Source organism: Zeugodacus cucurbitae, chromosome 2 (genome assembly GCF_028554725.1).
Source record: "Zeugodacus cucurbitae isolate PBARC_wt_2022May chromosome 2, idZeuCucr1.2, whole genome shotgun sequence".
In the NCBI taxonomy this organism is placed as follows: Eukaryota; Metazoa; Arthropoda; class Insecta; order Diptera; family Tephritidae; genus Zeugodacus; species Zeugodacus cucurbitae.
In genome coordinates, this window is record NC_071667.1 from 62,260,905 (window position 1) to 62,287,885 (window position 26,981).

The following is a 26,981-nucleotide window of genomic DNA, read 5'->3' on the forward strand; positions in this document are numbered from 1 at the left end:
ATTGTATCACTCAGTTCGAGAATTTCCTTTAAATTCTTTACATGCAATAAAAAATTAAATAAAAAAACAAAATTCTGTTCGTACGAATTTTTTATTATTTCAGTTTGTATTATAGTCTAATAATATTTTTAATCGTATATTTAATATAGTACATGATTGTAGTAAATAGTATTATGTATAAACAAAATTAATAATAAGAATAAAGGTCGCTAATTTGCTTTACAAATGGATGCGCAGAATAACTTGCAAAAATGAAAAGAAAATAAATTTCGTAAACTTTACATAATTGATCTTGATTAATTATAAGTAATTGGCATGCAAAGGAGCTAATAATTGAAAGATTGCGTCAACTAAGGGACTCTTAAAAAATTCAATGGCAATTACTTGTCAAACTGAACGCTTTTAAAACCAACTTTAAAGTGTTTAAATAGTTAGAAATTTAACTACAACTCATTCTCAAAAGAGCAAGCATAGCTTTTCACGAATATTTAGCGCTTTTTAGAAAATTTTTAGTTTTTTTTTTTATTTATTTGTTTAAACTATATATGCCAATGCACGAGTTGAAATTGTTGTTTCCTTTACTAAATATTAAAAAAAAGCATTTTGTTATGTTAAGTACAGCTGTTGCTAAAATTTTATTTTTATTACACTCCACTTTATATTGTATATTTAGAAAATGTATTGAAAATCTTTTTGATATGGTACATTTATCGTTTATTAATATCGTTTATGTATTTAACACTATTATAATAATGTCTACTAAGTATTTTATTTTATTTTTTGTTGTTGTTATTCAGCAATCGATTTAAGCAATTAATATAAAGCAAAATACACCGCTCAACCACTGTAGTACGATCGAATCGTAGGCGAACAGCAGCAGAATAAAACATGCAAAACCAAACACATAATGGTTCCGAAGCAAAAAAAAAATATTAAATGGTTATAGTTACATGTACTTAATAAAATAAGTGCTACACTTATAGATTAATGGATATTTTTCGCACAACAAACTTGCTTGCTAACCTATGAATGGGACTTTTTTTTACAATGCCCGAAAAGAATGTTAAATTAGTCACATAATTTAAGAAGGAAAATCAAAAACTATTTATAAAATATATATTGGAATGCAGTAAGATATGCAAGTAAATAAGAACAAAAAAAAACTATGTTTTTCTTTCACTTTATCTATGCAAACGCATTGCCTTACAGGGCGCTAAGGGGCTGGGGCACATCCACACTAACGAACAGCACTAGCGCTTGAACGCTACATAACGCTAACAATACATACAAGCAGTATAACTATGGCTATACAATTAAACTTGCGTCACGCACTGCGCATATTTGTCCAGTTCGCCTCGCAGAACCTTCACCCGATCCGTCTCCTCTCGCAGTAGGCGCATCAGCTCATCGATGGTGCGCTGTTGTGACACCACAGTCGACTCCAGTTTGCCCACACGTCGCTCCAGTTCGCCTATGCGCGTGTTATCATTGCCTGCTGGCGCCGCGGTGTTGTTGGTGCGCTGTTGATAATGGTTATTAGCACCGATTGAATTTTGGCTGGACGCTGCCGTTGATGCCGCTTGAGTTGCACTCGCTGCGGTTGGTCCAGCGGTGCCGTTGGAGCTGGGCTCATTGACAACAGCCGGTGCTGGCGTAGCGTTACTCTTCATTGCTGCCGTGCGCGTTCCACTACTACCACTACCTTCTAACAACGAAGGTGACATACTGCGATTACGTATCGAAAGGCTGGTGGGTCGTATGCGCACATCATCGGCGGCGCTGGCCGCTGTGGCGTTTGGTGCCGCTGTCGTCGCAGCCGTTAGTGATGAGTCAGTGGTGAATTTATTGCTCATACTTTTGGTCATGATGTCAGCAATAGTGTTTGAGTTTAGTTCCTTCTTCAGTAGTTGTTGGCTACTCTCGACTGTCATCGATTGCTGCATAACGCTCGACGTGACCGACGACGAGGATGACTGTACTTTTGTGGTGGTGGTAGTGGTGCTACTGGCTGTATTGTTGCTGCTACTGTGACTGCTGCTGTTGCTTACGCTCGCCGTGTTGGCCGTGGAGCTGGCAAAGTGGTGATTGCTGTTCGTTACTTTGACATCATCGCCCAGTAGACGTGATGTGCGGTCGGCTGCCGCGCTAGTGGTCGCTTGCGTGCGCGGTTCCACTGAGGGTGATGTCTTCTTTTTCACTTGCGATGCCTTCAGCTCCTCCATCCAAGGCGCTTTCTTCTTTTCCCATTCGCGTGGTTTCGGTTTTGCCACGGGCTCTTCACCGGTGGAATTGTCATCGGAGGAGTGCAATTTGCCTTCCTCTTGTGAGAGCTCACCACCAGATGCACCGCCACCACTGCTGCTACCATTGAGGTAAATTGTGTTGTTGTTATTGCTTTCACCAATTATATTAATGGCCGCCGAGGGTGGTCGGCGCTTGGGCGCCTTTACGCGTCCCGCGCGCATGTCGGGTAATATGGATGCGCGTTCCAGCCGATCGAAATCGGAATCTTCACCCGCTATAGTGGCGGCACGGCGCAACACAACTGTTTCCGATTGGCTGCTCGTTGACATTTTGCTGCTGCCCATGCCATCGGCGAAATCTTGTGAAGCAGCTGTGGTGAGTTTGCTATCAGTGCTTTTCGTCTTTTGCTTGCCAAAACCGAAAAGATTGCCTGATTGATGAAGGAAAGAAAGAAATGTAAATTCCAATATTAGCAGTTTTATGCAAGCTTGCAGAATATTCATAGTACTTACTCGCAACATTCGAAACGCTCGATGGTTTCTTCGTGGTCACGGTGGGCTTCTTCGTCAGCACGGGCGGTGGTGTCTTCGTCTTCTCATCCAGACTCTCCAAACTCTTGCGCAATTCATTTTGAACTGCGGCGGCGCTTGACGACATGCTGCTGCTTGTTGTTGTGGTCGTTGTTGTAATACTACCGTTATTCGTCAATATGGTCTTTGTCTCCTGTAAGTGTTGCTGTTGGTGTTGCTGCTGTAATTGTTGCTTCTTCAGTGCCAATCGTGTGCTGGCGTCCGCCGCATTCGCCGTCAAATCTAGATTTTTATTCTCCAACGATTTGCGTTGTGCGGCAACATTGCCGCTCTGCAAGCCTGTTTCAGAGAGTATATCGTTGAGTGAATCATATGAGCCGAAACTGTCCTTACGATTTGAACTGTGCGTCGACGAATTGCTGCCCGACTTCTTGATGAACGCCTTCGAGCTGGCAGCTGTGGCGGTGGCTGCCGCACCGGTGGCTGATTTTACGCCGGCTTGTGCTGTGTTGGCGGTGGCTGTAGCATTTGTTGCTTTGGCAGTACGCTGTGGGTGCTGTGAGTCGCTCAGTGAGGTGACTAAAATGGGGGCGAAAGCGAGAGAAATAAAAATGTAACATTAAAATTTACTGTTAAATAAAATATAATTCGTTTGGTAATTAACGAAGAAGGCTAGTGTAAAAGGCTTTTAGCTAAATTAAGACAAAACATATTTATGCGTATATATGTATGTATGCAGCAGCAAGTAGAAACGGCAACAAACAACAAACCGCAACGCACTCAAACGAATGTCGCCGGCAAAGCACTAATATTTGGACGAGTATATTTGTGAAAAAAATCATTAATATACATACATACAGTAAAATGAATCAGCAACGAGCTAAGGCATTTCAAACAAAATTGACTATTAATAAACTCATTTATTTGTTTTTGCTTTTGTTTATATTTTTTGCGCTAAATTAACAGTTCACAATCAAAAAAATATATATGTATGCGTATATGTGTGTCACAGCACGATAAAATCAAAGAATAAATGCTTGATGAGAACATACTCATACAGCGAGTGTATGTATGTATGTATGTTTATCATATGAAATTTGCTAACGTTAGAACTACAATACAGCAGGGAGATTTACTGAGTGATCGATGAAGTACACAAGATAAATAAATGCGAATAATAAAATATGCGAAATACTGCATAAAATAGTATAAAGTTTTTTGAGTCATAATTTTAAACTTAAATTTATTATTAGATAATATTACTTTATGTTATTTTAGTATTATTAGAAATGTGATATCTTTAATTTTAATTATTTTAAATTTTCTGTTCGGATAAAAAATCAAGTATTTAATATATAATTATTTTTTGCCATATATTTAGAAAAAATAAGCAGATTGGCTGAATATATTAAGAAATAAAATTATATTAGTTAGTTATAAGATTTTAACTAACGATTGAAATATATTTAAGCAGAAATAAAATTACTATTATTGATTTGGATATCATTAAATAAACAAAACTCATATTATGGTAAAAATATATATATTTATATTATTTTAAGAATTGTCTAGTGATAAAAATCAAATGGAAGCAACAATTTACTATTTCTTTTTGGCTACTTCTATTCATTTAATTATCTAAAATCATAATTGTCGATATCTACATTAACTATTAATTATAGTTTTCACGATTTCTGTATATGAAATAAATATATTTTTTTTTTTTGTTTTTAATTTTTCAATAGTAAAAATGCATTGGAATTTTTTTTATTGTGTGTTTCTTGCAATTCTTACTGTTATTAGTACAATAAATTAGTTTTTACTTTTAAGAATTTACGTATACATATTCTCATAAAAAATAATTTAAATATTTGATAATGTGTTAATTTCAGAGTAATAGTAATTTTCGATACCGATTTCACAGAAAAAGCTAAATTCTTTGTTATTTCATATTAAATTGTAGTACAGCATCGTACAAAATATTTCCATATTCTTAATGTCTAACTTTAAAAAATATTAAATTTTTCGATTTTAGAGCCTAACTTAGAAAATGGGAGTATAAACGTGTTTTACTTCAGATACAATCCCCCGGAAAAAGTAAGTTTTAGACCAAATTTATTTAAAATTTCAAATTTACCAAGAAAAAAAAGTAGTTTTTGCCGCATAGTGTAATTGACACCTATGATAACGGTACTTTCAAAAAGACATTTTCTGAAAGTTTCTGAATTATTTCGAGCCCCAGTAGAGCTTCAACAGCAAACAGAACGTCCACGTATGGTTTGGGGTTGGATTTCCGATTCAGGTTTGGCTCAGTCATTTTATAAAAGAAACTTGAAGATCCTCCACAGCAGATCTATTATACAAAGCACACTATAAAGGTCCTAAACACGCCATATCAAACATTTAAATGATTACGAGGGCTGCTATATATATTTCTGGCCTCGGAATTTCTATTGGAAAGTTTGACATTTTTTAGCATAACATCACTCAGAACGTTTTGTCATTTAATCGTGAATTGTTTTATTTACAGGGAATTAAAAAATTCATATCGGCCAAAAAATGGACTTAACTCGTGAACATTTTCTTGCGATCATTTTTCACAACTTTCGACGTGGATTATCGCGACAAGAGTGCATCGATGAACTAAAATCTTTGTATGGCTATGAAGCACCATCCTATAGCACTGTGAAAAACTGGTACAACGAATTCAATCGTGGCTGACGCTCGCTCAAAGACGAATTCCGTGAAGGTCGCCAAAAACAGCCGTTGTGCCATAAAACATCGATGCCGTACGTGAACTGATAATGCAAGACCGTCATGTAACATACATACCTTCAGAAAGAGGCATGCCTATGCATTTCTCCCACCAGCATACATTCGATATTGCATGAACACCTGGCCGTAAAAAAGGTTTGTGTTTGTTCTCGTTGGATCCCGCACAATTTGACAATCGCTCAAAAAAAGGCTCAAAAAAAGTGCTTCGTAAATTGGTTTGAGCGCATGCAAAAGTGTATAAATCTTGATGGAGAATATTTTGAAAAACAATAAAACCATTTTCTTTGATAAATATTCCTATTTTCATTATTAGGCCAGAAATATATATAGCAGCCCTCGTATCTCATATTAAATTGTAATACAGCATCGTACAAAATATTTCCATATTCTTGATATCTAACATTATGTGTCATAAATAGTCTAACTTTTCTAGGTATATTTTTTTCAAACAGTAGGTGAACACGATTTAATGACTACAAGTTAATTCGTCGGCAAATTTTTCGATTTCAGAGCCTAACCTAGAACATGGGAGTATAAACGTGTTTTTCTCCGGATACAATCCCCCGGAAAGAGTAAGTTTGGCCAGAAAAAATTTCGTTTTTGCCGCCGAGTATAATATATACTTATATAGCGGTACTTTCAAAAAGACATTTTCTAAAAGTTTCTGCATTATTTCGCTGGGGTTCGAAATCAAACATAACGTCTACGTATGGCTTGAGCATGGATTTCCGTTTCAGGTTTGGCATGAGAAATATAGCACAAAACTTCTAAGCTAACTTTATAGGTCCGATTTTAGGAAGAACAATGGTTATGTATGCCGCGAAATATTAAAAACTAGTTCATTTACCTTTATAAATTAAATTAAAATAATTATGGAATTTGAATAAATTGAATTTTTTTTGTTAACAGAAGTGAGCATTCATTAATGTGTAGAATTGACATTATTCTATTCAAATATTTTCTCCAATACTGTCATAACCTTGGTATGTTTAGGTTTAACAACTTACAACTGTATTAAAACAACAGACTCCTCTTATATTAACTCTACTGAAATTATTACTTTTTTATTTATTGATTTATACAATTTTTATTGAAGGATTATGAGTGTAAACGTTTAACAAGAATACCAAATACCACTGCTACATAACAACTTTTCTATTGTACTTCAATTTCAAGTATTAATAAAATTGATGTAAAAACCAGTTTCAACACAAATATAATAAATACCAACAAACACAAAAAATCTAACTCTATAATTATATACAAATATTAGAAAAGATACAACAAAAACATATTTTTTCTAAAGCGCACTCAAGTCAAGCGGCGAAATGACGACATTTTATTATAATTTTTTTATTATTGCCACTTTTTTTTGTAATATAATAACAAGAAAAAGGCAGCAAATTGAAAAATAAATCATATTCAACTGCGAAATAAAATATTAATTGAGCGTTGGCGGTATGAGGCGCAGACGCATACTCATACGCAGCGCTTCAAGACGAAAGAAGAAGCGACTTCAACAAATTATAAAAACAAATACTACTTTTAATGAAAAGCAACACAATTTGAATAACAATAACAACAACAACAAAGCGCAGTAAAGTAAACATAACAACAGGTTGGTCAGCAGAAAAAAAATGCAACAACAAAAAATGGATGAGAGAAAATGAACACTCAACACTTTCCAGACAAAAGCGCTTCTTTTAAAGGTCACTCAAACACAAAAGCACAAAGAAGAAGAAGACAATAAAAATAAAATCACAAAAAAAGAAATAAAAAATAATAAAAACTTTACACAAAAATGGTGGCTGAGTCACACGGCAATTCAAAACACGTAGCACGAATTAAATTCGAAATGGAAATCGAAATTGAAACCAAAAACCAAAACGGTAAGAAGCGAAAATTCAATTCTTCACACCAAGGTGCTTATAAAGAAATGTGGAAATGAGACGTTGAGGCAACAAAAAAAAAATGCGCTACGCCTTGTTGACTATGCGACAATAAACGAACGCTAAACGCGGCATATTATGTGTTGCAGACAAGACAAAGCCACAAAAGGTGATTTCGAATCACTCAAAGGCCGCCTGGCGCTGCCACTGTCATTAACGCTGTTGCCACAACAACTGCTTTGTTGTAGAAAAATTACAAATTCACACAGCTAAATGATATTTAACAAGTGCACAACACACTTCCTCAATTTAAATATGTTTCAATTTAAAGCATGAGGAAAACACTTAACATACTTTCACTGAGACAAGCAACGCGAACGCTTTTCTATTATTATGCAAATACTCGTGAGATTTATGGCGTAATATATGTATATATATGTATAATGCAACAATTAATTAGGCAGTTTGTGGGTGTTTTGGACTGAATAATATTTGTCAGTAATTAACTACACAAACGCGCTGAGCGCACAACCGCAACTAGCTGGCCGACTAACCGTTAGAGGCTTTCGAACGCAACAAGCCAGCAGGTTAGCGGGCTAGCAACTGAAAACTAGCGGGCGAACGAGTTGTTGAAATCAAATACAAAAATAATATATACAGAGGAAAAAAATTCATTTATTTTATTCATAAAAAAAAAAATAAAAAAAAATTAAAAAAAAATAAAATAAAGAAATTAAAAAAAAAATAAAATAAAAAATTAAAAAGTAATAAAATAGCATTATTAAAAACATAAAAAAACATAATTAAAAAATAAATAAAAATAATAAATATTAAAAAAAAATTATAATAACAACAAATAATAAAAATGAAATAAAATTTTAAAATAAAAATAAAAAATAAGCAAATATTAAAAACAAATATATTTAAAAGTATTAAAAAAAATTATACCACAAAATCTGTTTAAAGTGCATAAATTTAACTTGAAAAGAACTTATACTAAAGAAGTCACTCAAAATTTTAAATTTATACTAACAAAAAAAGCTTTGGTTCAGAATTTATAAACATAAAAAAAATTAAAAAATAAAAAAATATTAGAAAATATAAAATTATAAAAACTTAACATTATTAAACAAAAGTAATAAAGAAATAATTAAAAAATTAAACAAAAAAAGAATTATAAGAATAATAAAAATAAAAAAATTATTTTAAATTATATGAAAAAATATTCCATAAAATCTACTAAAAGTGCCTGAATTTAACATTAAAATAACTTCTACCAAAAAGTCACTCAAAATGTTTATGCAGACAAAATTAAAAAAAAAAATATATTATCTCAGAATTTTATTAAAATAAAAAGAGTGTGGAAAAAACTCGCCAATCAACTGCTGTTGCAAAATTAGATGAAATCACGTCGTCGTGTATTAGGTAAGCGCGACACACCTCACACTTGATCGTGCGCACATTTGAATAAATATATTCACATATGCATATAACTGGACACACCAAGTGCCTACTCGCACCTCTCATGTACCGATAGCACACGCAAGTCCGGTGCAATCAAATCGAAACAAAAGACTTTGGCGACAAACTGGCTTCAGCTGTACTGTACACAGTGGTGGGCATCAAATTAATATTCACATTAGATATACATTTATTATTACACGTACACACGTGTACAGTTTTAGGAGTTACTTTTTTTGAAATGATTCAATATTTTTCGCACATTTTGGTCATTTTCAAATGAACAAAAAATATACAAAAAGCGTATCCGCCGAATATTGGCACCTTGACCTTATTCGGTGCGGCAAATCACATTTAACTTTTTGAAAAACGGTCCAAAACTCGCTTAGTTGCTCCGTAAAATCATACTAAAGAGTTCTTTAGTTTAAATATTTTTAAATCATTTCAGAATTTAGGAGCATAAAGGAGTGATTTATCTATGATATGAAATTGAATAGAATTTAAATATTATTATTTTGTTTGAAATGAGTATTGAGATTTTCGGACTTTGGACGAAGATTGTATTATTTTTATCCTAAAATGATATCAGTATATGGACATTATTCCTTAGGATCTACACTGACGCCATTGAAAATGAAATTTTCTCAAACTCAATATGCTATAAGAGAACTGAAGAAGCTTTCGGTATTAAAGAAGAAAAAAGCATTTAGACTTTCTAAGGTTCTGCTAGAATGAATGAAAACAATTGGGCCTAATCATTGAATCCGCAGCGAATTCGGTTTCGATACGAAAAAGATTTTCAATTAAAAATGTTCATGCAATCATTGATTCCATCGATAAACTCCTTTACCAAAAAGTGAGAACGTAAAACTGATTTATCGACATTTATCGACAAATTTGATAAATTAAGTTGTCTGTGCTTTTTGCTTCATTAAAAAAATTAAAACTGACGTCCTCATCAAGTGAACTTAAATTTACTTAAATGAAGAGCCCACTCGTTAATTTTAAATATACGTTGTACGTTTCCGTTATTTTTTTTACTTCAAAATCAGTTTCATACTATAAATAACACATAATATATACACGTGATGCCTTTACACATTTTCCTTCATCCAGTTTTTCCTGGATAGGAGAGCCTATACCGTTTAATTATTGTAAAATTTCTTCGCAAAAAGTATTTAATTCGCCTAAGGCTCTTTGAGAAAATTCTCTCGCTATTTCGGGAGGGCAACTTTATATCAACTTCTCTTCTTCTTTATAGCAACTTCTAAACACCTTAAACCTTAGTCTGTTCTCGTCTCTAAAATACCCATTTAAAATAGTATTTAGTCCGTCATCACTAATTGTTTACATAAAATCTTCGATATAGTTCATTTCTTTTAAATTTGTTTTAATTTTCCGCAACTCACTCACGAACCGATATATTTCGACCAAAATTTTCGATTTTGCGGATTCAAAGATTTCGTAATTAGCGACATCTCTTGGCCGCGGAATGTTTTTTTTACGAGTCGGTCAGTGAGTTCAATGTGATCGTAAATTTTATTTTCGAAGCGGATTCAATGATAAGGCCCATTTCATCCTTCATCACATTTCTATGCCCACCACTGTAGTTCATGCTACAAGACCGACTGAATGTCCGCATAACAAGCACTCGCACGCATTCATCAAACCAAATATGTCATGTATGTAATTGTAGTAATAACAACAATTTGTTGGGGCGCCAAATTTTTATGGACACTGCACGAATGAGTTGGTCTTCCGCATAAAAACCAAATATTTTATATCACACTTTGCTACAATTAATGCAACTACCCGAAACAATAACACACGATGTTCTTCGTTGGAACATGTTTGGTGGAAAGGGAGCCACCTGACCGCACTTTCAATACATACTCGTAGTAGGCATATTGTACCCTCCACTGGAGCATACATATATTTGTATGTAGACACTCAAACTTTTACCGTTTTACATTTTCGGCACAGCAGGTGTTTCAGCTGAACGAATAAACTAATTGCTGATGTTAAGTAAAAAGCGCTTTGCAAGCGTTTTCAGTACACTTTTGGAGCACTTTTAATACAAAGTAGTCAGTAAAGTACTCAGCGGCCTTCAATTTACGCGTAGTAGACCAAAAATAATGCAAAATAACACAATTGAAATGAACACTGAATGTGTAACACAATAAAACTTCGGCGTACCACAAATATTTGCGACCGCGGCGCTACGGCACGGACTCCAAGCTCTACGGACACCGGATGCACTCACACTCACTGATTTGACCGAATTTGTATGTTGTTGATTGTTTATTGGTGTGAAACCGCTGACATTAACTACAAGAAATTATCGCTGCACACAAATCGGTGGCTAAAAAAAATCGAAAAACCAAGCCAAACAAATCGAGCGACCAAATGAACGCGCTGCCAAATGCAAATACAACTAACTGACCAACAAAACCAGCGCACAAACGCGGCGGCGGCGGCGAAAATACTAACAAATAGACAAACAAAGCAAAGCATGTGATAAACAATCGAAAGAAAACCAAAAGTGTTACACTCAATTGCCATAGTAAAGAGCGTGAATAAATCAAAAAACGCTCGCTTGTAACGACGCGCGGCAGCGTTAAGCTAGAGTCAACAATAGCTGTCAGCAGCGTTAAGCCCTCGCAGTGCTAGTAGACGTCATGGCAGTGGCGCGAGTAAGTTATCCATTAGCGAGCAGCATTTAGCTGTCAGCTAGCCAGCCAGTGAGCTTGTCAGCCGATGATGTAAGAAATTCGAGGGCAGCGCTATTATTGAGCGTTTTCATTGCGGCGATTTGAGCGTTTTTTTTTCTTCCTATTCTTCATTACTTTTATTGAATTTCTCAAGTCTTATTCCGCTTACTCACAGTTCAGTTTTAAGTTAAGAATTTTGTGCACAAAACAAAAGCGTAAGTAACAACGCAGCAAATGAGGGTGTGGGCCAAAGAAAATGCTGCGTATAATGCAGACACAAAAAGTAAACAAGAAAACGTGTGTGAAAGAGAATTCAAAAAAATTTATATATTTTTGTTTAAAACCTGTTACAGTGGCTCATGGTAATAGATCAGGCGGTAAGCGCTGGCGTCGACGTCAACTTTGTTAGCGGCGCTGTTTACGCTGACTTAATTATTTTCTGACGCTTACACACAAACATACGTAGTAGATGTATATTTGTATCTGCCAAGCATACGTAAGCTTGTTAAGGCAATTGTTCTTAAATTTTTACATATGAAAGACATTTTTGAAATTTAGACACATAAACACACAAGTATTTAGTATATTTGGCGATTTCATTTGCAGAATTCTTTTGTTTTTACGTTAACTGTAGTATGTTTTTTAAATTGCCAATAATAAAATATTGTAAGCAAAAACAGTTGTTTTATAATGCCTTAATTTTATAAATGTGTGTTAATAGCTTTATGACTACATGAATAACGGTTTGGAGTGTGTTGAGGAATATTAGGGCGAATACAACTGTGATGCCATATTTTACAAATTAACATATTAATTTAAATTTGCAATATGGTAGAATTCACAAGCTTAATTAGTACCGATTGCCTAGAATAATAATATGAATGAAGCTTCATTATTTTGGTTTATGCAATTTTACCTAAAACTATACTATTTAGTTTGTATTCAGGAGAGTGAGAGGTCCCGACCGATTCAATTTGGTTATACTTACGCAAATTTAATTTAATAAAAGTGGTCTGCAGTGAAATAAAATAAGAATACGGCACAATTGACATGGATTCGGAACTAACAAGGATGCATCGGGAATTCTAAGGTTACAACTTTGCCTATTCTGGACTATTAGCAAATTCAAAATTAAAATACCCAAATCTCACCCAATTTAGGAGGCTCGGGGTAACTACATTTACAACCTGATTGAACCAACCTACAAAAAAAATTTTTTAAAAATATAAGGTCTACAACTTTGCTTCCGCCGTTTTCCAATAGATGTCTCTAGGGTCAAGCACTGGTCGAATAAATCGATTTTTTTTCTCGATCGATCTTGGACATTTGTGTCAACATTAACCCAACAAAATATTTGTAGAGATCTGTTTGCATCCCAAACTTATACTCTACTGAAAATGTCACTTTTTGAGCCGAATTTTCGATATTCGCGGGAAATTTTGCTTTTCTTTTTTAATTCCAAGAAAAGTGCGGCTGAGGCTCATCGACATTTGTAATCGTTTTTATACAAAATAAAGCCTTAAATTTACAAAAAAACGGCGGAAGTAAACTTGTAGACCTAATATAAAATTACTAGAAAGTACTAGGAGGAGGCTTGCAAAACAATGATTGTCAATGAAGTTTGAACCGAATCGGAGCGTTGTTATGATACTATAAACTCCCAATTGGTTCACTTGTCAGTTTACCAAGCTTTTGCCTATTAGAACAACGAGCAAAAAGAACACATCGCTTTGTGTGAAACTTGAGGGTTTTAAGCTACTATTTTAATGTTAATCAAAGCTGAATAAATTCCACGAAAGTTCACTCCGTCTTTTAGGTATCGCTTTAGGTAAGAGTCATAGTCTTCCTGCGACCATAAATAGTATTGAAGGTTAAGGATATCTTATTCGACATGTGGAAACCTTACACCTTACTTCGATATAATTTCAACCGTAAATCGCGTTAATTAGCAAAATCCAATCGAATTTCATCCAAGATCCAAGAAGCACCATTTCATGATCAAAGAGTGAGTATAAACGGATTGGAGTTTGCACCAAAACTATATATTTTTTAAAAAATAAATGGAATTAGTCAAGGGAAATAGATACAGAAAAACCCTCTAGACGTTTCATATCGAAGGGAGGTTCATATTGGATTTCACATCATTTATTTTTGTAGGGTTATTTATATGTTTAGATCACTAACGAGCTGAATAGAAATATTGGTTTCGAAATAGCTGCTAATCGATATATCATTAAAGATACTGGAAAGCAAAACTAGATAATTTTTCAGTAGCCAATTAAGGCGAGTACTTAATTGATGTCGAATACAATAAATAGTTAAACTACCAAATTAAAATAATTAATAAATTAAATAAATTATTTAATATTATATAAATATTATTATCTTATACATTGTATAAAATTCGAATTTGAATTTTAAAAAATGCATTTAGAATTATCAATTATCTAATATTTTCTTAATTCGAACAAAACTTGTTTATGATTTGCAATTAAAGGAATACGCAAAACCCATTAATAATTAAATGCAGAAACCTAATGAACTAATTTTTAATAATCAGCCATAATTAGCGAAGAAAAACTTTCGGTTTTGTTTCATTTCATTTATGAAAAAAAGTAGAAAAAAAAAATAAAATAATGAGCAAAGCAAAAACAATAAACAGGGTTAAAAATCAATTTTTGTTAAGGTATCTGACATATAGCAACCAGTCGACGAACGTAACTGTAAATACACCATTGGGACAATAACAGAGAAACAGTAATAGCAACAAACCATTTTAACTGTGACAAGGAAAAAATCAATTTTTATTATTAACTGGTTTCATGTTTGCAACAACGGCGACTGCAACGATAACGGCAAAAATTGTAAGCTTCAAAATAAACGCTATGTAATTAATATACAGTACAAATAAACACATACACATTTAAAAACTACGAATAATCATACAATTTTAATAAAAATATTAACTGAACGGCAACACAGCGGCTGAGAGCTGGAGACCACAACAGAACCGGTACCGAGACAATAACAATAACAATAACAATGCAAAAATGCAAAAACAAACACACGCCGCAATTGGCAACGACAAAAGTAAATGCAATAACTCTAATACAACAACAAAGAAACAAAAAATAATGACAAAGCTACAAAATAAGTAAACAAAGCGGCAATAATGTTGGCGATAATTTAGGCGCGCAGCTCCACCAATTGTACGGCTAGCTGACTGGCTGTGGCTGTGACTGTGGTGTGGCCTGCTGGTAAGCCGTCTAGCTCTTTGGTTAAGACAAAATGTGGTTTACGGCAAAGAGGCGAGTCAATTCACGTATCTGCAGACAGCAACATCTTGCTGAGCTGCAACATTTAAATGTCAAACGAGGACTGCATTGTTCGATATAAATTCACTAAATTATAGTAAACACACATAGTATATAAAGTAGGAGCGCCCAGGGTGGCGCTAGTAGATTTTTTAACATCCTACACGAATCTCAGAAAGTAATAGTAGTCGCGTTCACTTATGCTCTCTGACCCGACTTCGAAAACAGTATTGGACTGCAGAGTAACACATTCGATGTGGGAAATTCTCAAACAATTAGTATCCAAATCTCCTGAAAACACCAACAACAACAACAGCAATAATAGATTTCAAACATATTTAAAATATTATCCAAGTTGCTCATTATATTGATTGTTGTTGTAGAGGTTACTCAAGCCTGCCTGAAACGACAAGTCTAGCCTAATTGTCATCGAAGTCATCTAACGGGAGGACCAGGAAACGAGCTGTTTCGATAGAGTTGGACCAAAGGGAAAGGGAGTTAGATGAGTAAGGTTAAGGGCGGCATGCAAAGAGGTGGTTAGTGTCATGCGGGGACTCTTTGCATGCAGGACATATGTTGAATATGTCAGGGCCTAGTCTGGATAAGTAGGAGTTTAGTCTGCTACAGTATCCAGAACGAAGTTGCGCAAGGGTCACTCTAGTTTCGCGAGGCAACTCGAGCTCTGTGTCTGCAGCGGGGGGTGTTGTTTCTCCAAGTACGCCATTCACGGGGTGGGAGTCAATGAAGGTGTTAATAGCTCCTCTGTGAATGGCGTTCAGTGCTTGTCTATAGTTAGTCGCACCCGAAGTCCTGTCGGTATAGTCTTTTAGGTCGTCGACGTATTTCAGGAAGATACTCTTGATGGGATGCTTCCAGTAAGTAACTGCAGGGTTGATTTCTGCGAAAGCATCCCAACAGAAACTGTTGTGTAATCATTACGTTATGCTCCTTGACAGGTAGCATACGGACCTCATTGTGAAGGTGCTCGACGCGAGACATCAAGAGGCAACCTGTGGCTGTTCGGAGGGCGGTATTTTGACAGGTCTGAAGCTTCCCCATTTGCGTCCTTAGGACCATTAGATTGATCTTTGTTTATGCCTCTCATTTTATTCTCACTTTTAAGCTTGAAATTAGAGTCTTCTCTGAATGTCTTTAAAAATACCGAGCAGAAATAGGAAACATGTGTACCAAAATGGGTCGTAAGGTCAAAGTTCGAGAAAAAATGTGTATTATATACCAGGTAAGTTAGAGATATGTAATTAGCAATATATTTTTCAAATCAGCATCTGTTTAATTGAGGGATTTCATATATAAACTTATTACATTTTATATGAATGTAATTTACGATTGTTTCTCGCAAAGATTATAATGTTACGAAGATTAATCTCACATGTTGAACCCGTCTTAAACCGTGGCCTAGAACTTTTTAATAATAGTACTTAAATAACTTCAAGGGAGAGGCGGCACAGATTTTTGAGAAAAGGTAATCTATATAAAAAACCAAATAAATTTATGTATTTATTTAATCTTATCAAATTCAGCAAAGCAAACTTTAAGCATAGCAGTAGCAAATTAACAGACTATGTGGTAACTAATGTAACTACGGAATAATAAACCTTATTCAAGGCAATAATAATATGTTCGAGGAACTCGAAGTATCTACAAATACATCACGCAACTTTGAGGTGCTACATTTGTCCACTATTCTAAATCTAACTTAATAAATAAAGACAACAAAAACAACCAGCTAACTACAGTGATTAACTGGTGATAAACTCTCTAGCAAACGATATTTGTATGTTTATAAGCACGGCACTATAGCGACTCACTGTATATGTTGTTATAAAGTTATAATAAAATAACCAAACAAAAAAAAAAGATCAACTAAGAAATCCAAAAAAATTTAAATCAAACAAAGATAACAATAACAAATCTATTACTGTATAGCCATAGAAACAATATACGCGCACAGAGTGGAAAAACTCGTTTACATACAAATGTACGTATTGATAAAGTTGGCCATGCGCGAGCCTAAAATTTCAATGGATGATCTTTCCTGCATTGCATCGGCGGCTATCCGGTTGTCGCATCCAAATGCGTTCATCGTAGAATATATCGCCAACAACAAGTAGATAAGTACATACATACAGTTGTTGTTATCGGGTGTGTGTGTGTGCATGTTTGTGTGTCGTGTATTAAGTCATTGGTAAAATGAGAGTATAAGAAAAGGAATATTTGTGTGATGTTTATTAGTATTTTAATTCTAGTAGTTGAATGTATGAATAGAAGATAAGTACTTATATTCGTTGTGTGAGAGGATGATCGCTTACAAAATATTTATCAAAGTGAAGCTTATGAATTATGAATGATGAAATTCATCCATGAGTTCTGGCCGATTGACTAAACAAACATAGAGTGTGGCAGCACATTTATGCATCTTAAAAAGTTGAAAAAAAAAACAAATATACTGGTGCTTTTTTAGCTTGCACAAAAACAAAGAACGTTTAAGTAAATTCTCCAAACAGTTTGTTTGCATACGATTCTCTTCGCTGATGACTGTTATGAAAACGAAGCTCACTCGACTGTCGCACAGTGATTCGATTGAAGATAAAACAGGAATAAATATGTTTGGAAATATATTTAATTTTTTTATGAAAATCTCAAAGAAATTAAATTAAATAAAAATTTAGATCTATTACAACTTAGTCGTAAGCCTATAATTTTTTAATCATATTTAAAGTTAGTGCTTTCAAAAGGCACTGAAAATATTGGAAAATTTAAAAAAAAAAATAATTAAAAAAAATCATAATTTCCGTTATTTAGGTCGAGAAATTATTGTACTTAAAAAATTTTTATTAAAGAAATATTTTTCTTTATGGAAAAAAATTTCAAAAATTTCAAAAAAAAAAAGAACTTATTGTACTTAAAAAAATTTTATTAAAATAATATTTTTCTTTATAGAAAAAAATTCAAAACTTCAAAATGTTAAGATATTTTGAGTCATTTTTAGGAGCTTTCTGGCATCACTAAGACCTCAAAAAAACTTAACCTCAAAAAAATTTCTACTAGTGTATGATACACTTTAAATTCATAAATTCAAAAACTTAATATTTTTGAACGAATATTATCAAAAAAAACTCAACGCTGTTGATCTGTCACCATTTAACTACAAAAATTTTATATTGCATATTAAAAATCGAGTTGAAATTTCAAATTAAAAGCTAAAGATATTATGGTTATACGGCCCACTGTGCGGTGACGGCGCGCTTTAAATGCAATTTGTAGTGCTTCGTGAGTATGGGTGTATGTAAATGACTGTGTGTTAAAATGAAGTGTTGATATTTTCACGACGGTGTAGACATATTTTAGTCCATATATGGCAACATAAATACGTGCATACAAACATACAGATTTAAGTGTTTTCGAAAAAGCAGAATTCCGTCTGACGATTGCCTAATGATTGAAGAATGTGCATTTACATTTCAAATTGTCAACAGTATTAGCATATGAAATTGTTGAAAAATGTGTAAAAATCAATTTGTAGTATTTCTTGTTTTAGTTGTGAATCTTTACGTTTTTGTTGTAATACCATATATACAATGGGTTGGATATGATGTAAATATGTATGCGTGTAGTTATGTATGTTTTTACGAGATATTACAATATTTACAATGACATTTTATGTATAAGGCCTAGTGGATCATTACATTGGATCACTTATTCTTACGACAACGGGTTAATATTTTGTAATCTAACAGTGAAGCTATTGGAATACAGACTACTGTATTTTACGATGTATTCATAACCTCACAAATTTTACTATATAACTTTTCATCAAAAAAACTTTTGTTGATTTCAATTTATCATAAAATGTTCAAAGAATCAAGAGCTCCATATTTTTCATTTTTTTTCCACAGTTTTTTTATTATGATCACATAATAAAACAGTTAATTGTTGTTAAGGTCACATTAATATCTCAAAAATATATTATTTTCCAAAAAAATAAAATCCAAAAATATAACTAATTTTAGTCTCTCTTACAACTGTTGTATACACCTATTCCATCACTGCACAAATACATTTGCCACATCACTGTAGCTTCTCCTGCTTAAATTTTATTATTTACAGCACCTCACAATTATATCAAAAATATGCACTAGACAATGAAATGCGTCATAAACACACACAGAGAGTTTAAAGAATGGTGCATACAAGCATACACTGCACACAGCGCACACATACATATGTACATACCTTCTAGCAGTTTAACGAAATTATCAGGAAATACACCAACTTTGCCATGCAGTTCACCCTTCCACCAGCCTTTATCCGGCAATTCCATGCTGATGATGGTGATGATTTCGCCAACTTTCAACTCCAGCTCATCGTCATTTTGCGGCGTATACGGATACTCAACGCGACAGTATTCCCGTTGCGGTTTCGGTGGCAACGATGGTGCAATCTCATCAACGACGGCGGCGGCGGTTGCATTGTTGCTTGTGCCCGAATTACTGCTAACACTACTGCTATTCAATAGATCCTCTTTGGAACTGTGAAAACTAATGCGATTCATTTTCTTCGTTGTTGAAGAACTGGCGACGGTCGCAGTGCTTGTTGTGCTCGACGTTATGGAACTACTGGCGCCGACATGCGACTTCTCCACCGTTGCTGTTGTGGCTGTGGTCAATGCTGATTTTGCTACGGATGTGGCAGCAGCAGCAGCAGGACCGGCTGCTGGTCGCTTACTGGCAAAAATAGGTGATGGCTCAATAACGGTTACGAAATTCGATGGAAATACGCCGACTTTGGTTTTTAAACGTCCACGCCACCAGCCTTCCTCGACCTAAATGTTGGAAAATAAAGAAAAGTATATGAAAATCATGTGGAAAATGTGAAAATTCTATGAATGAGCAGCATACACATGCATTAATGTTAGTGTGTTTGTGTACAATATGCCAGCTTGAGCAACAATAGCTATGCTCTTCTGCGCCTATCTACATTTTTTTCACTTTGCACCAATCGTAACTGTCAAAGTGACGTAAATGTTTGGGTAAATAGTTATTGGCGCTGCTACATAGTTGCCGACTAGCTGACTGCTTACAAATACATATGTATGCGTTAAGTATGTATGTATATGTATACCAACCTCCCCAAGGAATTCAATGACATCACCCACGGCCAGCGACAGTTCGTCGTCATTGACTTGTGTGTAGCTGAATATGACTTTGCAGCGGCGGTTGGCTGTTGCGGACTTATCCCTGCAAAGATAATAAGAATGAAGAATAAGAAATGAAATATTTAAAAAACAACAAAAATAAACTACACACATGCTACAAAGAGTTAAGTGATAAGCGAGTTGTGGTGTGACTAGTGCTTTTGTAGCGAGTGTTAAGTGTGTGTATACTACTTGTTTAGGAATTTAGAATTTGTAAAGTTACATTATTCTAAAACAATGCATATAATACCGATTTTATCAATATTTTCTCAAAAAATTATGAATTTACAAATATGTTTTAAGCTCTCTTATCGCTTAAACGCAACGCTTCGACGAATACCAACCTCATTGTGATTTTATTTTCGTCGCTGTTATCAACAATCCGCACAAAATTATCCGGAAACATGCCCGTTTTGCCAGTGGAATGCAGTGTGCCTTCCCACCAGCCGCCCGGCATTTGTTTAATGTTGTGTATGAGCGCCCCTTTGACTAAGTCCAGCTCATCGGGTTCCTTTGCCTCGTAATCATACTCAACAATGGCGGAAACTATAAAGTAAATAAAAAAAAGAACATCGATTAAACGTTTTGTTTTTCATAATTGTGTGTGTGTTTTTTTATGTTGGAAGAAGTAGAAGAAGAAGAAACTAGCAACAATTTGTAGCAATGCTTTTTTAATGCAAGAAAGAATGCCTTAAAAACTTAATTAGAAAACAGACCGAGTGCGTACATTAAATACCGTAAAATGGAGTAAATGAGTTAATTTGAAATACAACGTCGTCACACCAACGCTAACACCTAATCTTACCAACCAGCCGCACGCCGTAGTCGTTTGTAATCGTTTGGTGCGTAATTGTTTCTGCCGTCGCATTGCCACAATTAAGTGGAGATGGTGTCGAAAGCAAACCCCATAAACATCAATTAAACGCGGCTAAGCCACAAATAAAGTGTGTTGAACTCAAGTTAAAGCAGATACCGCAACGTGAAAGCCCTATAAACAAATGAATGTAAGATTGTATGTATGTATATGTGTAAAATTCCATAGTAAACCCTTTGCAGTCTAAGGAATTTCAAATTAAATAAAAAATGCAATGACCTCTTGTATATAACCTCAAAAGTGTAAGAAAAACAATTTTACACAAAATTTGGACAACCTTGATGACCAACACATTTAACTAACAAAATCGAGGAACGGATAGCGAAAAAAATCGGAGAAATCCGTAGGACCAGAGATGACATATAAAAAAACCCAAAATTATGCACAAACATTTTTTTTGCAAACATCATCAATGGATGACCCACGATGATATATGACATTTCAAAGAATCTAAAAGAATCGACGTGAGTGAAAATGGAATGACTTGTCTATATATGGTGGTTCATATTTATGGTATAAAGTCCATGGAAAGTTAGAAATCCTATTATTAGGTTTGAAGCACCGAGGTCCTCAAGTTCGATATATGGGGCCTTGAAAATTTATGATCCGATTTCAGCGATTTTTAGAAAGGGGGTGGTGCCACACTATAAATGCAGTATTTATACAAAGTTCTGTTTCGATATCTTCACAAGTGCTTACTTTATATATTGTAAAGTAAACTAATCAGATCGTCTTCAAAGTTCTGGTATGTAGGAAGTAGGCGCGGTTGTGAACCGTTTGGCCTATTTTCACAAAATGTCATTGGGATGCAAGGAAAATATTACAAACCGAATTTCACTGAAATTGGTCAAGTTGTTTCGGATATATGGTTTTTGACCCATAAGTGGGCGAAGCTACGCCCATTTAAAATTTTGTATACCAATTTGAATGCAGCACTTCTGTACCTTCTTAATGATGAAATTTAAGTTTTCTGGTGTTTTTCTTTGCTGAATTAAACCATTTTTAGTGGTACCTAAAAGAAACGACTGTAGAGATTTTGGTTGATATAGCTTAAGTAGTTCACAAGATACGTACAAAAAACCTATTTAGAGAGGAGGGGGCACGACCTTCCTAGTGCGATCATTTGTACGAAATTTAACTTTTATAACTTTGTTTATGACTTAGTTATGACACTTTATATGTTTTCGGTTTTCGCCATTTTGTGGGCGTGGCAATGGTCCGATTTGGCTCATTTTCAATACCAACCTCCTCATAGTGCTAAGGAATATGTGTACCCAGTTTCATTAAGTTTCAATTTTTACCCAAGTTATCGATTGCACGGACAGACATCAGGATTTCAACTCCACTCGTCATGCTGATCTTTTATATATATATATATATAACATCATATCTAACTCTTTCATTTCTGTGTGACACAAACAACCGTTATGTGAACAAAAGTATTACTTTGTGCAACATGTTGAGAGAGTATAAAAATTATATAAAGACAGATAATGTTAGTTTCGGCCAGTTACTTTTGTTTAGAATTTGCTAGTTCATAAACTAGTTCATTCGAGAGAAGGGCTTCTTCTATACTAATGAAAGTTTGACAGTTTTAATTATGTCTTTATCATTCTTAAGAAAGTAGATCATTTTCCAGTGCTATATAATTTTAAAAAATTGTTTACGTCCCTCTACTGCACTTAGCTTTATAATTTTATATAGTAATGCTTATCCGTAACACTTAAATGGAAAAATATTTTTCACACTTTCTCATGTTATTATTTTTATTTGTTAGCTGCAAGCGTCTTGTTTAACACTTGTAACAGCTGCTTTTATTGCACAAAAATAAATAATAATCAAAACAAATAAAATAACTTAAACCACTAACCGCAAAAACAATGAAAAAATTGTTGCATTTGTGGATATATTTGTTGCGTTTTTCCAGAACAACAGTCATCTTACGTTTAAGTCAAATGAGTATATTGTGTACACATGTATATTAATGTGATATTTTAAACTATTTTGCCTATACAGCGTGTGCTCTTTATAAATACATATGTACATACATATATATTTAATCAAGAAAGGCTTAGTCAGCTACGTGAAAATATCGCCGCTTTTGATTTATATGCCCAGTTATTGCATGTAGCACCTTATTTCGAATTTGCATGAGTTCCCATTAAAATTCTATTCGAAAACCAGTATATTAGCTGCCTTCAGAAATTGAACTCGATTTAATTTTAGACATAATAAATAAACTGTACAAAATGGAATTGAAAATTTTATTTAATTTCGCTGGGATAGGTTCTGAGAGTAGTGTCCGTTAGGTAATTAGAACAGTCCCGGTCTCCGAAAAATGTCGTACTTTTGTTGGGAAATATTATCTGTCGATACAGCTATTCAAATACGAGGATGATCCGATCAAATCAATTTTTTGCATTTTCGTTAAGAGTAAAATCTTAAAAATATTCTCACAGCGCTCAGGAACTCCAACACACTAGTGTCAAACTTTAAATGTGTTTATCTCAAAACTATGTTAAAAAAAAAATTCCTGAGGCCGCCATTTTGTTAATTTTGAAAAAAAGCTTCGGATCAGGCCCAGGATTATCTATTTATAAAACTAATTTATTTTATCCGATTGATTTTAGATAAATCTCCAAGGACTGATGATTGTCACCGCAAGCACTTTTTTTCGAAACTAGGTCAACACAGACAGCTATAACTTTGGAAATTATAAATTTTTTTTTCGAATTTTCGTGACTTTAAGTCAAAACATTGTATAATAATGCCTTTTGTATTACTTTTGTAGAATAACATGATTTAATAGCAAAAAAAATTACTGAAAATCCTCATTTTTTCGTGTCTCTGTTTACCCCTAACGCCTTAAGACTACTCGCCCTATAGCACCACTATCACATGAGAAATAATACTCGTAGAAGGCTACTGCAAAAATTACAACCGTGATGCTATAGCACAGCACTGTTTGACGTAGTTTAAGCGCCATCTAATGAGTTTCGGTGTCATTTCGTGGCCGTCGACGAAGCATGGCTCCACTGGTACACACCAGATCCCAAGAAAATCGAAAGTTAACTTCACTCAGCGAACCTACGACGAAAAAGACAAAACTATCGGATTTACAAAAACTTCTCTGTTTAGCGAAGAAAAATAGTTCTTACAAATTAACAACGACTTACGCCCCCACTAAATTCGTCGAATTAGGACATGAACTGCTAACTTTTCCACCGTATTCTACAAATTTGACAACATACCTCATCTTTTTATTTACAAACTTAAAAAATTCACCAGTAGAGCAATAATCTGAGTCAAATGAGAAGGTTATGGCCGCCATGTTGGGTGTTCAGACACCTTAAGGAAGTTTGAGCATCCCTGGGTTAAGTGTATCGAACCAAACGAAGACTATGTGGACAAATAAATCGCAATTTTCTTCAACTTATTAATTTTTCTTCATTAGATTAAATACTTATCGGACTTTTTTAGAGCTTATGATACGCACCTTGATATTATTCGCAAAATCGAGGCACCAAAAAAATTTAAGTACGACTTCGATTATCGAAGCTTGAAAATGATGGCAATATCGACGGATCATAGCCGGATGAAGGCGATTATAAATAAGAATATTTAGTCGGAAACTGGAACCGAACTCGGTACCTAACCCGAAAGACTTTAAGAGTAAGTCAGCCAGTGGTCATAAGTTCGATTGAAGTAGAGTTTAGAAGTTTTTTTTTAATATTATGGAAAGTTTATGACTTTATGAACCTAAGTAGTTAGCGTAAAAAATGGAATGATGTAAATGAATATTTTGTTAGCTATTTGTTTACAAACGATGCTCTTGTTAATGTGAAAACAACTGGCAGATGCCAACAATGAATTTGAAAAAGCTTGAAAACAAACGCGTGGGTTTAAACAAAACAACAAAAAGCATAAATTATAATTGTATAATCAGTGTAAAAATTCATTCAGGGAAATATTATAATTTTTTGCTGAACAAATACTATAAAAACAAAATATTGTAAATATATAATTTCATAAATTTTCAAAAAAAATATATTTTTTTTTGCGATAGCTCAAGCACTTAAACACTATGAGAGTATACTAAATGCAATAAGTAGTAAAATACAACTTTTAATTAGACTTTAACGCTTTGGAAAATACCAAAAAAAAAAATCGTGAGCGGTTACAACAACAGCAACAATAGCAAATAGGCGAACAAGTGCAGTGACCAAGTTTTATGGCACTTTTTAATGGTCATAACTGGCCTAACTCGCTAAAGTCGTTTGGCCACCAACAGCTGCCGACCGATACAAAAGTATTCATTATATGCAGACATACACATATACTTCGTATTGCACGAAATGCATGATGACACTTTGCCGCCAATCGGTTGGACGTGCTGGGCGCGCAAAGAAGACAACAGCGAAGATAACGAGCGGAACAGCATAATTAATTCGTACAAAATTGCATTCGAATGTAGCAACAACATACATACATACTTACTCGGGTACAATGTTACAAATTTACTCGGTTCATGCAAATGGCTAAGTTTGTAAGACCTGCAGCCTTCCAACTACCAATACTAGGTCTCCATCTTGCTCACTCACTCAGTATGTCATTTTAATCAAGCAAGCGGTCAGGTGAAGAGTGTCATGCGGAGGCGCACAAAACTAGGCCAATGCAGCCATGTTGCTGTTTAACCTCAGGTTACTCAGCCACAATGACGAATGTTGAAAGGCAAACGATGAATGGCAAATGACGAAAACCAAATGTTGATAAATAATATGAAAAAACAACAACAACAACAGGTGTACCCAGTCGAACTTGTCGGCATGTGGTCAATAAACCCATTCCTTTGTGGTTTATCACACACGAGGTAATAGGTTATGTTGAACCCTTAGCTTTCTATTTGTAAGACCTCAAAGAAAACGTTTCTGCAAAATTATAGTTTAAGTAAATTATCAAATCTCGTATAAACCAAAACAAAATTAATAAAAAATTAAAAAAAAAATAGTTCGTAAACTGACACCTTTTTCGGAATTTGCAGAGCTTCAACACTCTTTATCTTCATTGGAACCCAATTTATCTTACAAATTTAATTTAATTAGAATTTAATTAACTGGCTCCCACGTCACTGTTGACAGCCATAACTTCGAGGTCGTAGATAATTTCGTATGGAACCAGCATCAACAACACGAACAATGTCAGCCTCGAAATCCAGCGCAGAATAACTCTTGCCAACAGGTGCTACTTTGGACTGAGTAGGCAATTGAACAGTAAAGTCCTCTCCCGACGAACCAAAATCAAGCTCTACAAGTCGCTTATCATTCCCGTCCTGCTTTACGGTGCAGAAGCTTGGACGATGTCAACATCAGATGAGACGACACTAGGAGTTTTCGAGAGGAAAATTTTGCGCAAGATTTATGGTCCTCAGAACACTGGCAACGGCGAATACCGCAGACGATGGAACGATGAGCTGTACGAGTTATACGACGACATTGACATAGTTCAGCGAATAAAAAGACAGCGGCTACGCTGGCTAGGTCATGTTGTCCGAATGGACGAAAACACTCCAGCCCTGAAAGTGTTCGATGCAGTACCCGCCGGAGGAAGCCGAGGAAGGGGAAGGCCTCCACTCCGTTAGAGGGGCCAGGTGGAGAGCGACCTGGTTACACTTTGGATCTCCAACTGGCGCCGAACTGCGAAGGAGAGAGAGAGAGGTGGCGCATTATCGTCGATTCGGCTATAACCGGCTAAACGGTTGCAACGCCAAACACACATACATACATTTAATTAACTTAATTTGGTATAGCATTGATTTGGGATCCTATGTGTTGTGTCATTAACAGATACCCGTCACTGGAGAGAAATAGTATATGCGAAGAGATAATAAAGAGATAAAAGAACAGCATTGAATGATAGCATTCAAAGTGACAAGGAAGATTAAACCTGGACCAGTTCTAGAATGAAACTC

General features: G+C 34.7%; 1 protein-coding gene across 3 annotated transcripts in view; it reads right to left on the minus strand.

Annotated features, from left to right (window-relative positions):
- Window positions 1-690: 690 nt before the first annotated feature.
- LOC105213886 (serine-rich adhesin for platelets) overlaps window positions 691-26,981 on the minus strand; it is a 45,777-nt gene continuing 19,486 nt past the window's right edge. For 2 of the 3 annotated variants that reach the window (XM_054226203.1, XM_011186985.3), the window contains 5 exons: window positions 20,484-20,685; window positions 20,071-20,182; window positions 19,179-19,767; window positions 2,757-3,353; window positions 691-2,674 (listed from right to left, as the gene is read on the minus strand). In XM_054226203.1, coding sequence (XP_054082178.1) covers window positions 1,314-2,674; window positions 2,757-3,353; window positions 19,179-19,767; window positions 20,071-20,182; window positions 20,484-20,685 — 2,861 coding nt within the window. In that variant the 3' untranslated portion in view covers window positions 691-1,313. The remainder of the gene's footprint in view (window positions 2,675-2,756; window positions 3,354-19,178; window positions 19,768-20,070; window positions 20,183-20,483; window positions 20,686-26,981) is intronic. The other variant, XM_011186986.3, reaches the window with a different exon arrangement.